Genomic DNA, 13,419 nt, shown 5'->3' on the forward strand with positions numbered 1-13,419 from the left:
ACAAACAATTCATCTGCACATCCACCTCCGTGCATAAACACCATGCTTGGCCGTCCTCGCATCAAGGAATTGGCCGCTCCAACCCACGCTAGTCTGTTGTCGAGCTCCGACAACCCCCCACAACCACTCTTATGCCTTTTCCCGCACCCACACAAAGCGCTGCGTGGTGCCCGTTTCATCCCCTCTACGCCACCAACAAACGTACGCCGGACTGATAAAGATGGGGCCAAAAGCATCAGTAAGCAAAAGGTGATGAGGGCGGTGGGCGTGACGGGTGCGTGAGGCACAAAGCGAAAAATGAGAGGACGTAAGTTGCCACTCCATCAGCGCGCCTGTCGAACACCTTTCGGGCATCCTTTAGGAATACAAATCTTTCAAGCAACGAAGGCAAGGATGCAATGGTGTTCGTTGTTTGAAGAAACCACGGCAAGGCCGTCGAGACACGGCCATCACGTCATCCGCCGCGTCATCACCATCATCCTCACTCGTATGCCGGTTTGGGATCTCGCCGGGGCGGAATCCCGAAGCACGCAGACCACGTGGGACGCCAGAGAACGAACTGCTGTTGGCGCTTCGGGAACGTGGGGATTGACGGGGCCCACGTGGAGAACCAACCAAGAGCACGGACAAGTACATGATGGCGAGCCTCGTGAGCCCCACGTGACGGGGATGGCCTGCTGCGGGCGCCGAACGTGAAGTTTCCGCTAACATGGTGCGTTGTATTAGGCACGGATAACCCAAGTGTAAAGATGGGGGGGGGGGGCTTGTGGGAGGGAATCTAAGCTGCACCTTCGTAGTTCTTTCGCCTGCCAGCCAAGAAGCTATATTATAGTCCATCTGAATTCAATAATGTGGAAGTGGTGGACACGAGGATGGCACTGTCAGGGGGACCAGTGGCGATGTCTTGGAAAAGCAAGCTTTGGGATCTCGCTGCAGCTCTAATCGGGGCAGGCCACCGTGACAGCTCAGAAGCAAACGAACAACGTAGGTAGATTTTGACTTCAGATGACGATGCTACGTAATGTGTAGTAAAAAACGATAAGAAAAGGATGGTGGTGCCCGAGACGGGGAGCATGGTCCACCTAACTGCTTCCCTCCCACCACATGACCGCTTTTTTGAAGTGCCCAAACGATGCGTGGTGGCCCACCCTCACACGTGCGCCACGCTCCACAAGTGGGTTGCAGGTGCACGTGCTGCCCCAACCGTGCCCGTTGTTCTCTTTTCCCGGTCCTCAAATATCTATTTCCGTTCACACGCGTTCGTGACGGGCGTTTCCCCACCCCCACCGCCCTCTTTCAATCTCTCTCATGGTCACGTTTCCGCGGTTGTCTCCTCGAACCGACCCAGTCGAATTAATTTGAACTGGTAGAAAGGAAGAGAAATAGATGCATGTGGGCCGTGTGATGCGGAGGCGAACGTAGTTGGTTCTTAGCACTGCTTCACAGCCGGGGAGGTCGGGCGGGCCAAATCGCCAGCTGTGAGGGGGGTACACGACGTACGAGTCACGGGAAATGCCATCGCAATCCAATATCCATTAATGAACTACGACAGATAGCAACCGACGCTGCCCTGCTCGTTCGTATAATAATCAAGTATTGATAGGCTTACTTCCAACATGTATCTCCCCTTGCTAATTCTTCTAGATGGAGAATTATTACTAAATTACTTTTTAAGTGGGGGGACACCGTGTTCATTATATTAAATAACAGACGTACGTAGATATAATAAAGGCGTAAGGAAGGAGCGAGGAAGGTCGGTAACAGGTGGTTTAGAAAGGAAGAGGGAGGGAGGGAGGGAGGGGTGTCGGTGTGCAGTCAAATCTAGAGATAGAAAAATGGCAGTCGGTTTTTTTGGCAGTTTGGAGAGCTTTCGAGTGGGGGGCAGTTAAAGGCTGCATCTGACAGCTTGACAGGCTGGCCTGAACGGATACCATATCTTCCCATCGGAAGATATAATTCACAACAGTAACATCATCCATCAACGGCGTTACTGCGTACTGAGTAGAAACGGAAAGGGACGAGTGATACACGCGGGCAGACCTCACAACGGCGTTGTCACGGAAGGAAGGCGCTCTGAACAAGATGGCGTTTGAGGGCGTTACGATTCTGATTCGATGGGTGTACAATTACCGTCTGAAACATGGTGGGAAACGCAACGAGGCATCATTGTCCGCACCCGTTATGCGATTGGAGATCGTACGGGCCCCACGCGGCAAGCCGCTGACAAGGCACACGGTTGGTAGTGTCGTCGAGCAGACAAAGGTGGTGCCGTCGAGCAGATAACGGAGATGCGTGGCCACCGCCAGCTGTATGCAAACGAAACCTGTGGGAACCGGACGAGCTCGCCCAGCAAGCCAAGCGATACCTTAACCCGGTTACCGTCGATCCTCTATAAAATCCCGTCTGTCTTCTTCGTGCTGCTACTGCCATAACTCTCGCTTCCTTCATCAGCCTCTTCTTCCTCTGGGTTTGAACATTTGCTCTAACGTAGCAAAATAACGGTCGAAATATTTGTTTATTTCCGACGGTGGCCTATCCTTCCCTATTTTTCTTTGTATTGATATCCTCCGGGATTTTCGTTGGAATCGCTTGGGGGTTTGGATCGATCGGTTGGAGTTTTTGAGTTGGGGGAGATTGGATCCGATGGCGGCGACGACGACGACGACGGGGGGAAGCAGGAGCAAGGAGGCTGATAGGATCAAGGGGCCGTGGAGTCCGGCGGAGGACGAGGCGCTGCAGAGGCTGGTGCAGCGGCATGGGCCCAGGAACTGGTCGATCATCAGCAAGTCCATTCCGGGGCGCTCCGGCAAGTCGTGCCGGCTGCGATGGTGCAACCAGCTCTCGCCCCAGGTGGAGCACCGACCCTTTACGGATGAGGAGGACGAGATCATCGTCCGCGCCCACCGCCGCTTCGGCAACAAGTGGGCCACCATCGCCCGCCTCCTCTCCGGGCGCACCGACAACGCCATCAAGAACCACTGGAACTCTACACTCAAGCGCAAGCACAGCCGCCCCTGCGCCGGAGAAGAAGGGCTGCAGCACCACTACGACGCGATCATGTCGGTCAAGGCAGCGGATATGGAGGACGAGGCGGAGGCGACGAGACCGCTGAAGAGGGCAAGCAGCGACGGCCTGATCCTGTTGTCGCGAGGATCAGGGATTTGCTTCAGCCCCGGAAGCCCGTCCGGGTCCGATGTCAGTGATTCCAGTCACCATAGCTATCCGGTGATGCCGCCGCCGCACATCTATCAGCCGGTTCCGACAACTGGCCGCATCGTGCCATGCTACTCTCCGATCCTCCAACAGACTCAGGGCGAGACAATCAGTGCTGCCGTAGCCCCTACGTTTCCCAACAACGACGACGATCCAGCTACTTCCCTCACCCTCTCCCTTCCTGGATCATGTCAGATGTCCACCTCCAAGGATCGCAAGGTCCATGCCATCTTCAAACCCAGTCACCAGAGCCAGCTGTCGTGCTCTGTTGCTGCTGCAGATCCGCAGCAGATGATACCGGGCTTTTCCCCTGCAGCCACTTCCGCCGAGGAGGGGCGTCGGCCAGCGCCTTCTCCTTTTAGCGCCGAATTCCTGGCGATCATGCAAGAGATGATCCGCAACGAGGTGAGGAGCTACATGGCGGGACTGCAGCAGAGCCGCATGATGTGCGGCGTGCAGCCGCCATCGGAGAGGGCCCGCAACGCCACCGCCGTGAACCCCATCGGAGTGACAGATCTCGAGTAGGAGACGTTTTGGTCGCCGAGGATTATTAGTGAGCAAAGGAATCGAAGAACATCTTCGTAGGAGAGAAGGCGGCTCCCTTCTTTGTAGTTGAAACCTTTCCTTTGCCCTGCTCCAACTCCTTCCTAAATTTGGTTGCCTTGCTAGTGGAAAATGAAATTGTATAGGAAAAAGACCACAATGTTAAAAACACAAAAAAAAAAAGAGCAGTTTTGTCATTTTGATTTCATTTTACTCGTTCAAAAGGGAAAAGTTGTGTGTTGATAACAGTTAAGCGAGTTCGCGACCTGCCGCATACTGCGATGGTCATCTACTCTCTTCATCATGCAGTATATTAACAATAATTACATATTAGCGGAAGTTTTGAATTGAGAATCTGATCGATTTATTTTGTCTTAAAAATTAAGATTTATTTTTTCTATAAATATCTAAGTTTTGACAAAGAAAAAAAAAAGTAAAATGTGAATATATATATATATATGTCTTAATAGATAAATTAAAAAAGGTGATGGTGATTGAGCCACACGTGATCAACGAAGAATAGTGCCACATCTCTATGGGATAAAAAGAATTGAATCACACATAAGGGAGATAACTTAAAAGTAGTATTTTAGCGCTGATCTGTCAGATACGCAAACATGTTTTGCATGACATCATTAGATAAAAACATGCTAGATTTTAACTTTGCAATAGAAGAAATGAAATCCATCCTATCCCTATTAAGCGGTATTACCAGCAAAAAGCTTAAATGATAGATAGAGTAGATGTAGGCAGATGAAGCAATCAGTTTGGTATTGACTGCGGATGGACCGATGCACCAGTGCGGTATTAATAGAAGACAGTGATATTGGCGCGGCTCAATCTGAGAAGGGTTTACCTTCATCGTATCATAAGTAAATCCAATCATCAGATTCAACCTCACCAATACCACTTCCTTCATCCACCGAGTCACCAACACTACTGACTGCGATCACAACCAATGAAGAAAGCAGAAGATACATGCCACGATTGGGCTCAGCTGCAGCTGGAGGAGGTAGGAGGGGCCTGTGAATCAAGAGGGCTCAACCATGGAAGGAGACGACAGAAGGTTGTGAAGCAATATGGAAGGAGAGGGGAGAGCGCATGAAATAGTGAGGGAGGTGTCTCGGGATTCTTAAGAAGGAAGTGCGAGGGGAATGATGCGAGTTCACCCAATTCAACGCAGGAAGATGTGTGCACGCTTGATGTATCTTTCTTGCGCATGCATGCCCGCCTGCAACATTCGACGTGCTCCATTCGTTCAACTCTTCTTCCAACGTAGAGGGAGGAGTACCACCGCGTAGTACACAGAGTGAGTTATCGTCTCTCATTCTTTTCTTAGGCTCACGACAGAGGACAACGGCGTCAAAGTGGTTCTGCCATGACACCGACAACACGCGGGGACACCCGCCGTTGGGCTGCTCAACCTCGCTGCTGCTTCTCCCTTTCGACCGCGCATCATCATTAACTGGTTCGTCTTCAACAGTCCAAGATACTTGGTGGAGAGGCTGAGTGTGTCAGGCAAAAGGTGGGACTCCTCGAGTTCCTCCTCGCTCTCTCCTACACCAAAAGCTGATGCACCACCTTGGCGTGAAAGCGAGTTAAGGGATAAAGGTTTAGAATCCCATGTTTGCAATCATGGCACACACGACGACTAAGCTGTAGGAATTGACCTGTTCTTGAACTCAAATCGTTGTTGATATTAAATCAGTGCAATAGATCGAGAAGAACAGGGTGAATAAGGAGGCATCCAGATACATTGTTATTATTTCTCAGTGACCCAACACGATCAGCTCCTGGTCGAATACATGGAACATATCCGGGCCGCCCTCATCCGCGTTCGCATCGTGGTTGGAAGCTAAGGCGTCGGCGGGCCTTGCCGTTGCTTGGCTCACTGGTACGTGGAAGTCTGTGCTCTTGATGGTGAGTCCGTCCGCCCCCACCGCCACGACGTCGCCCGCGGCCGATCTCATCAGCAGCATGCATGCAAGTATTGCGAGGATAGCCATCGCCCGGAGGGAGGCCATCGTTGTCGTCGCGGGTGGTCGCCGGTTGACAACAAGAAGAAGAAAGGCCGTGAAAGGGAAGGGAGGGGACGAAGCCATTTTAAGGAGAGAGGGAGGGAAGCAGACCGACGACGGTTTCGGCCATTCGAGGAAACGGGTGGCTGCAGTGCCTCTCTGACCGCTTCTTAGGTTCCTCAAGACTCTCTCTCTCTCTCTCTCTCTCTTTCTAAAGATAAGAGTTATAACACACATTCCATGATTGAGATCTACTAAATAAGAGAAAATTTATGTATAATATGTAGATTAAAAAGATGACTAATCACAAATTGTTAGGAATTCAAAGAATTAGATAGCATATATTCTATGTAACCCATCACTAAATAGATAAACATTTGGGTTGAAACAGTTATCGATCTCATGTATATTAACCTTTATCCAACTTCTGTGATTTATTTTCTCGACTGTGCATGTAAATCATGAGCGCTCATTTGCCTGATATGTTCCTCTCTCTCTCTCTCTCTCTCTCTCTCTCTCTCCTCATCAACACCACCTCTTCTTGCAACTTTGAACCACATACTGCCTTTAGTATGAAGCACCCAAAACAACTGGACATGCCATTTAAAATGCGTTGGTTTACAGGACATACGTAATTTTAGATTGGCCATCATCCGGTCTCTCCATCGTCACCCTAGAACCTGTGTTTGACTTGACTTTTCGCCTCTTTTCTACCTCAGTCATTGTTGTAGCCCACGTAAACTGCTCTGTACTCTTCAACTACTAACCTTATTTTAAAGATGTAGATGATGTTGGACCTTAGATAAGGCAACGATCGACTTAGAATGAAGGGGACAAATCCACCTTTGCGGTGCACTTAAGACCCATCCCCAGGTGTGCATGCCTTTTAGCCGACTTTTTACAAAGTTAACTATGTTGTACCTCTCGTATATACAAGGACCATATGGGTATGAATCCTTTAAATGAATCATGTAAGTGCATTTAAAGACTGTCCCAGTGGCCTCCATTTCAGATTGGTTCACCCACCTCATTGGTGGTTGGAAACCACCTTGTGGTTGGCCTACCAGTGAAGAAGAAGAAGGCCGAGATCTGCATCATTCCATGGCACAATTTCGTTGCTCTATTTATGCTCATCAAAGCCGAGACTTGCAGTGCCACAGCGCAAAAGATGGCAACGCCCCGGATGCACTGCCTTCTCCTCTTGGTGCAACCGCTGCTGCTGCTGCTGCTGCACGCGCCTGGCGTCGCTGCCAAAGTCCCGGCGCTCGTCGTGTTCGGTGACTCCTCCGTCGACACCGGCAACAACGACTACCTCCCGACCGTCGCCAGGAGCAACTTCCAGCCCTATGGTCGCGACTTCAACGGCGGGGTGGCCACCGGCCGCTTCTCCAACGGCCGCCTCGCCACCGACTTCATATCGCAGGACTTCGGCCTCCCCGACACCGTCCCCGCTTACCTTGATCCGTCGTTCGAGATGAAGGATTTCGCCGCGGGCGTCTGCTTCGCCTCCGCCGCTACCGGCTACGACAATGTGACCTCGGACGTGCTCGTAAGTCTCCAGCCTCAGCCGATCTTTTTGCTCTGTGATTAGGTCATGACGGAAGACGATAGTTAATGACTCGAGCTCGATGGCTCATGGCAGTCCGTCCTGCCACTGTGGAAGCAATTGGACTACTTCAAGAACTACCAAGAGAGGCTGAAGAGCTTCCAAGGGGAAGCCACCGCGCAGCAAACGATAAGCCAGGCTCTGTACATCATTAGCTTGGGAACGAACGACTTCCTCGAGAACTACTACGCCTTCTCCGGGCGGTCGTCGGAGTACACCGTGGACAAGTACGAGGATTACCTCATCAGCATCGCTCGAGGCTTCGTGGACGACCTTTACCGTCTCGGCGCTCGCAAGGTGAACATCGCCGGCCTTCCTCCCATGGGGTGCTTGCCATTGGAGAGGGTGGAGAATCTGGACTCCTGCAACAAGGAGCACAACCAGGTGGCCTCGGATTTCAACGCCAAACTCCAGACTATGATGGCCGAGCTTAGCCAAAAGCTGCCTGACGTCAAATTAGCCTACAGCAATCTGTACGACCCGTTCATGGACGTCGTCACCGACCCCACATCATACGGTGAGTTCGTCGACACCACCTTCGGCTAGAGATCAACTCTCTCCTTCATCTCTTTGAACTCTGTCTTCTTCTTCTACTTGAGATGGACAGGATTTGAGAACGCGGTGTCGGGTTGCTGCGCGACGGGATTGTTCGAGATGGGCTACATGTGCAGCAGGAGGAGCCCCTTCACCTGCACAGACGCCAACAAGTACGTGTTCTGGGATGCCTTCCACCCGACGGAGAGGATGTACCGTATCATTGCTGATCGCCTCATGAACACCACCTTGTACGTATACAAATGATTGTTGTGCTTCATGTAGCTGCTGCGATCATGGATCGGTGGCTCTGAGGACGAATGCAACATCCATCATTTATGAATGTGTTGTCTGTGCACTCTCAGATACTTAGATAGCCACTACGGACAAACTTATGAAGGATTAATTCTCACTCCATTACCTAATAAAGTTTTGCTAATCGAATAAAAATAGGATGTCAAAATCATACGGTCAATCCCTTTGCCATATAATGCTACACCTATGCACATACCCAATGTGTAGGTTTGTTTCACTCGATGTATGCAGCATGCGTATACTTAATACAAGACTAGGAACAGGTGGAGATGTCTCTATAAAGACTTAGAATCTGTCAAGGAGATTTGATTATCTTGTTGAAGATATCAACCAATAGATTTGCATCAAAGAATTTTGGATATTTCTTTTTGAATGGCAATTATTAGTTTATCCAGAATCGCCTTAGCCTCGTAGTAAAATGCGAAATGACCATCCAACGATAATATATGATATAGTAATGCTCGAACGAAGAAGGAAATCGGTGCCTCCCTCCTTTGTCGAGTCCTGTCTAAAACCATCAGTATTAAGTTTAGTCTAGTCGAGGCTTGGCTTCACCTATCTAATTATTTTGATATATACCTCAACTGAGCTTTCAATATATTTAGAAAAAAATTATTCTCAATAAAAAAAAGGTTCTTCACAATTAACCAAAAATATGTTGCATTAATACCTCCGAAAAATTATTGTTAGAAACGAGTCAACACTAAAAAAGGGGGTGAACTAGTGTAACGATAAAAATTACGTCGATTTCATCATCAAAAATCGAGAATCAACAACTATTACCAAGACCCATGAATTTTACAATTTCCTATATTTCATTTATATTAAAGGCATGAAAGGCTAATAAAGATGATCGATAGGTTAAAGAGTTGCATCATTCCGTAATTTTTTATATAAATTAATAAATTCAACGTGAATCTAATGAAGGTCAGTAACAAAGTCAACTTGTAACTTTGATACAGTATGGATTGCCATGTTGTTCTATGCAGCTAATCCAAGTTTCCAACCGCAAGACACTACCGATGTCATTTCTTTCCTTTCGATGTGGATGAGAAACATTTTGGATGGAACAATAAGGAAAATACACCGACGCTGTTGATTGCTTTCGGCGTGCAAAATCTCAAAGAGCAACCCCACCATACTTGGCATCGACAACAGTACTCGCAGTATGTGGTCGCACATCACTGTCACCGGGCTATGCATTGTACTGTTAGATTACATGATCCTTTATAATTGATAAAATATATAATTAAATTAATTAAATTATGATGATTGACTAATAAAAAAAATTATATTATGGTAAGTTCACTTAGAGGATGCTCTTGGCGAGAGGAACTTTTATAATAATTTATCATAAATCTTTTACTATCATCTATAAATAAACAGAACCTCTAGGGACTAAATAATGTGCGTCATATATGATACAATTTAAATATTATAATTTCTCTTTTTAATCTTTCTAAATCATCAATAATAATAGTCATATAAAAAAATAAAAAAAAAGAGAAGAATGAGTGTCTAGTTCTCTTTACATATCAACGACACTGTGATACTCGGATCCGAGGGATAGTTTCTTTGCATATTACATAAAGATCTTTTTTTAAATGACACCGAAAGGTACATATGGTAGATCTGATCTAATGTTATTTGATTTCAATCATGACATAAAATTTTGTTCACGTTTCATATATTACGTCACAAATTTTATGCTTACATGTACCACCCTAAACATCACAAACTTACTCAGTTCTATTCAATGTCTCCTGGAACCCCACATCTCAAAGTGCAACACAATAACAGCCTCTCATTATATCAGTCCCTCCTTAGACAAAGAAGCAGTTACGTAAAGGAAGGACAGTAATCCTTGTTGTCAAAGGACTTCAGTTCGCATGTGTTCAAGTAAGCGCATCTATGCCAAGCTAAAGAGTTGATACAGCTCCATCCGTGACCCGCACACGGTCAAGATCACGCGACGCACGATTCTCGATGCGCTTTCGTCCTGCTTATGTACGTATGTATAGTGGTAGTATTCATTAACCGAAACAATGATGTACCGTCAACTTGCGTAAGGTATTGTGGTCCAGCCGAGACAACGACGTGTGAGGAGGGTAGCAGTTGGCATTCAACGCAGCGCTCTTTAAGAGCGCTCAAAGACAGTTGGCCGTTCGATCCCCAATCTTATGACCCCCATAACGTAAGTGGAAGACGTGGCATCTGACGAGTCATATCAAATCGTCATCTGTCCGTTTCGCTCAATATTATTCCCACCTAACGGTTTCCCTCTTGGCTGTATCACATTAGACGCAATAATTGTGATACGGTTGGTTGATATGGGTAGCTTAAATCTCTTCCTAAGATGACAGTCTGAGAGGGCTGTAATGTAACAAAACACTGTCTCTGAGAGACCTCCACTTATATTAAGTATCAGAGCTTCCACGTTCCCCCAACAGCTAAGCTGAGTGCACCCGACGGCGATGGCGTTCGTCCTCCACGAACGCCTCCTTCTCTTCCTCGTACTCTTCCCTTCCCTCGCCGCTCCTTCTCGCGTTCCAGCAGTGATCGTCTTCGGCGACTCGACCGTCGACGCCGGCAACAACAACTTCATCCCCACCATCGCCAGGGCCAACTTCCCGCCCTACGGCCGGGACTTCCCCGGCGGCCGCGCCACCGGTCGCTTCTGCAACGGCCGTCTCGCCACCGACTTCATCTCAGAGGCTCTCGGCCTACCGTCGATCGTGCCGGCCTATCTCGACCCGGCCTACGGTATCAGGGACTTCGCCACTGGCGTGTGCTTTGCGTCGGCGGCCACGGGGCTCGACGCCGCCACCTCCGACGTGCTCGTAAGTCCCGCTTTGCATGCATCTTTAGCTTATTGCATCTATTTCATGTACCAGAGGGAGTATAGGAATGAGAGTTGGTGTAGCTTTGGATCAGAACCCCAGTAGAGTTGTCCCCTTCCTCTCTCGGAAACGTGAAAGGTTCAAGTACGAGGCTGATGTATGTACGTTTATGGAGCAGGCAAGGAGGACAAGTGGTACTGGTGACAGCTAAAACCCTTTCTAGATAAGGATCGAGTATCTAAGGATTCCTACTCCTTTGAAGTGCCACTCTCAGTTGCCTCTTTAGTGCGCTAAAGATATATTGCATGCCTATTTCTTGGAAGACATTACTGTCACTTTGGGATGGCAGCTGCTTTCGTAGGTATTTGGCATGATGAGTGCAGTCATTGCCCCACAAACTCGTTCGATTAGGTTGTCGGATTTAGTTGGATGTTCTACGCTAGCTATAATGAAGTGTTTGTTAATGGTGTGGTCTTCCGTTCTTGATAATGTACAGTCTGTCATCCCCCTACGGCAAGAGATGGAGTTCTTCAAGGAGTACCAGCAGAAACTGGAAGCGTATGTGGGGAAGACGACGGCCAATTACATCATTAACGAGGCCGTGTACATCGTCAGCATCGGCACCAACGACTTCATCGAGAACTACTACTCGGGGGTGACGGAGCGGAGCGAGCAATTCACGGTGGAAGAGTACGAGGACTTCCTCATCCGCCACGCCGCCGACTTCCTCACGGAGCTCCACCGCCTGGGGGCTCGCAAGGTGTCCTTCACCGGTCTCACCCCCTTCGGGTGCTTGCCGTCGGAAAGGACCTCCAACCTCATGAACCCGGGCGAGTGCATGGAGGAGTACAACACGGTGGCCAGGGACTTCAACGCTAAGCTGCAGGCACTCACAACGAGGCTGTGCGCGGCGTTGCCGGGGCTGAAGCTGAGACTTGCTCCTTTCTATGATCTGTTGCTCCACGTCGTGCAGAACCCGTCCTCATACGGTGAGTTTGGGGAAGCCAAGCTTTAGTTTCTGCTCTTCTCTGCCACGATGATGAGGTGGGTGTGCTCAGGATTCGAGGTTGCGAGCAGAGGATGCTGCGGCACGGGGAAGATAGAGGCCAGCTATCTCTGCAACCAATGGAACCCCTTCACCTGCGAAGACGCAGACAAGTACGCCTTCTGGGATTCCATCCATCCCTCCGAGAGATTGAACCGTCTGTGCGCCAACCAGACGCTGAGGACAAGCCTGGCTGAGTTCGTGTGAGCTCCTGCCTTCTTATGCACCGTTCGTCATTACCATACTGGCACAGACATGATAGAGACATCCAACCATCGTCAATGTGTACTTCAGTGACTGATCGTGAATTCTTTGAGAAGCCTACAATAATTAGTTCATGGAAAATGTAATTTCTTCTACTGTTTCCTCATCAAATAACTGTACTCTGCAGCCTGGGCTGTCTTATATGGTTACTACTAAATGCTTGATCAAGCAGACGACTCTTCACCAACTATACTTGTAGGCAGGCATATCCATGGATCTCTCTCTCTCTCTCTCTCTCTTCTCTTTGGCTTTCTTTGACACACACAGCATAAAAAGGTGATCTTTATGCTTTTTTGGCTGGCGAAGTGATGAAGAAGCTCGGCAACAGGAAAGGGAGGAAAGTCCACCCGGGCCCACCGCCAGGGCGGTGTTAGCCCGCCCGGCGGCGCTGACCAAGGAGGAGCAGGAGGTCCTGGAGTACTTGCTCTATGGCAGCGGCGGGCTCAACCTCCTGAACCGGAATGCGGGTGCTTTGGGTGCTACAAGAGCTTCTCGGCGCGGTGGGACGCATCGCCGAACCGGCACGTCATCCACCGCATCAAACGCGGAGGCGGAAAGGTGCCGACTCGGCGGCAAACGCGGCTGCGGCGGAGGAGAACCAGAGCTTGGGAGCGGAGGGGAAGGGGCTCCTGGCATCGGGTGGAGGTAACTTGGCGGACCTTGATGGTGATGACCAAGATGACGATGACGATGACGAAGGTGGAGATGCTGATGCGGATGCTGCTGCTGCTGATGATGATGTAGTAGGAGCAAAAGCTCTGTGACAAGAAGATATATGAGCTTCATCGGGGAAAGACTTTGGGGAGTGTAGAATCAAAAGGAAAGATAGAAGGTGCAAAAGGAAGGATGTTTTGGAGATCAACACCGTCTCTCTAGTCTCTTTGATTGGGAAGGCCACTTTCTCTCAACTTTCTTCTCGTTGCAATGGAAATTTAGGCTTTCATCGACAAAGGCAAGCAGATTTGTAGAAGAAACATCACTTATGTTTGCATGATCCTCTTTGGTTGACCACACAAATCATATTTCTACCTTTGTTTTGGA

At 49.0% G+C, this 13,419-nt stretch overlaps 3 protein-coding genes across 4 annotated transcripts; all 3 read left to right on the forward strand.

Moving 5' to 3' along the window:
• The first annotated feature begins 2,408 nt into the window (after positions 1 to 2,408).
• LOC135644810 (transcription factor MYB77-like) lies at positions 2,409 to 3,953 on the forward strand. Its single transcript, XM_065162728.1, has one exon. It carries the CDS (start codon positions 2,644 to 2,646, stop codon positions 3,736 to 3,738), a length of 1,095 nt encoding a protein of 364 aa, XP_065018800.1. The 5' UTR covers positions 2,409 to 2,643; the 3' UTR covers positions 3,739 to 3,953.
• Positions 3,954 to 6,912: 2,959 nt separating this feature from the next.
• Positions 6,913 to 8,278, forward strand: LOC135644815 (GDSL esterase/lipase At2g04570-like). Its single transcript, XM_065162735.1, has 3 exons — positions 6,913 to 7,323; positions 7,417 to 7,897; positions 7,988 to 8,278. Exons 1-3 carry the CDS (start codon positions 6,943 to 6,945, stop codon positions 8,179 to 8,181), a joined length of 1,056 nt encoding a protein of 351 aa, XP_065018807.1. The 5' UTR covers positions 6,913 to 6,942; the 3' UTR covers positions 8,182 to 8,278.
• Positions 8,279 to 10,601: 2,323 nt separating this feature from the next.
• LOC135644825 (GDSL esterase/lipase At2g42990-like) lies at positions 10,602 to 12,565 on the forward strand. 2 transcript variants are annotated; one of them, XM_065162748.1, is made up of 3 exons: positions 10,602 to 11,069; positions 11,566 to 12,058; positions 12,128 to 12,565. In XM_065162748.1, exons 1-3 carry the CDS (start codon positions 10,704 to 10,706, stop codon positions 12,319 to 12,321), a joined length of 1,053 nt encoding a protein of 350 aa, XP_065018820.1. In that variant the 5' UTR covers positions 10,602 to 10,703; the 3' UTR covers positions 12,322 to 12,565. The 2 variants fall into 2 exon arrangements, with proteins under 2 accessions (XP_065018820.1, XP_065018825.1); XM_065162753.1 differs by having other exon boundaries at positions 12,147 to 12,320.
• The last annotated feature ends 854 nt before the right edge of the window (positions 12,566 to 13,419 follow it).

Source organism: Musa acuminata, chromosome BXJ1-4 (genome assembly GCF_036884655.1).
Source record: "Musa acuminata AAA Group cultivar baxijiao chromosome BXJ1-4, Cavendish_Baxijiao_AAA, whole genome shotgun sequence".
In the NCBI taxonomy this organism is placed as follows: Eukaryota; Viridiplantae; Streptophyta; class Magnoliopsida; order Zingiberales; family Musaceae; genus Musa; species Musa acuminata.

Excerpts from the sequence above, each read along its gene's own strand:
- LOC135644810 (XM_065162728.1), top strand. The coding sequence starts at position 2,644 with ATGGCGGCGACGACGACGACGACGGGGGGAAGCAGGAGCAAGGAGGCT.
- LOC135644815 (XM_065162735.1), top strand. The coding sequence starts at position 6,943 with ATGGCAACGCCCCGGATGCACTGCCTTCTCCTCTTGGTGCAACCGCTG. Across the intron at positions 7,324-7,416 it reads ATGTGACCTCGGACGTGCTC|TCCGTCCTGCCACTGTGGAA; the intron begins GTAAGTCTCCAG and ends GGCTCATGGCAG. Across the intron at positions 7,898-7,987 it reads CACCGACCCCACATCATACG|GATTTGAGAACGCGGTGTCG; the intron begins GTGAGTTCGTCG and ends TGAGATGGACAG.
- LOC135644825 (XM_065162748.1), top strand. The coding sequence starts at position 10,704 with ATGGCGTTCGTCCTCCACGAACGCCTCCTTCTCTTCCTCGTACTCTTC. Across the intron at positions 11,070-11,565 it reads CCGCCACCTCCGACGTGCTC|TCTGTCATCCCCCTACGGCA; the intron begins GTAAGTCCCGCT and ends GATAATGTACAG. Across the intron at positions 12,059-12,127 it reads GCAGAACCCGTCCTCATACG|GATTCGAGGTTGCGAGCAGA; the intron begins GTGAGTTTGGGG and ends GGGTGTGCTCAG.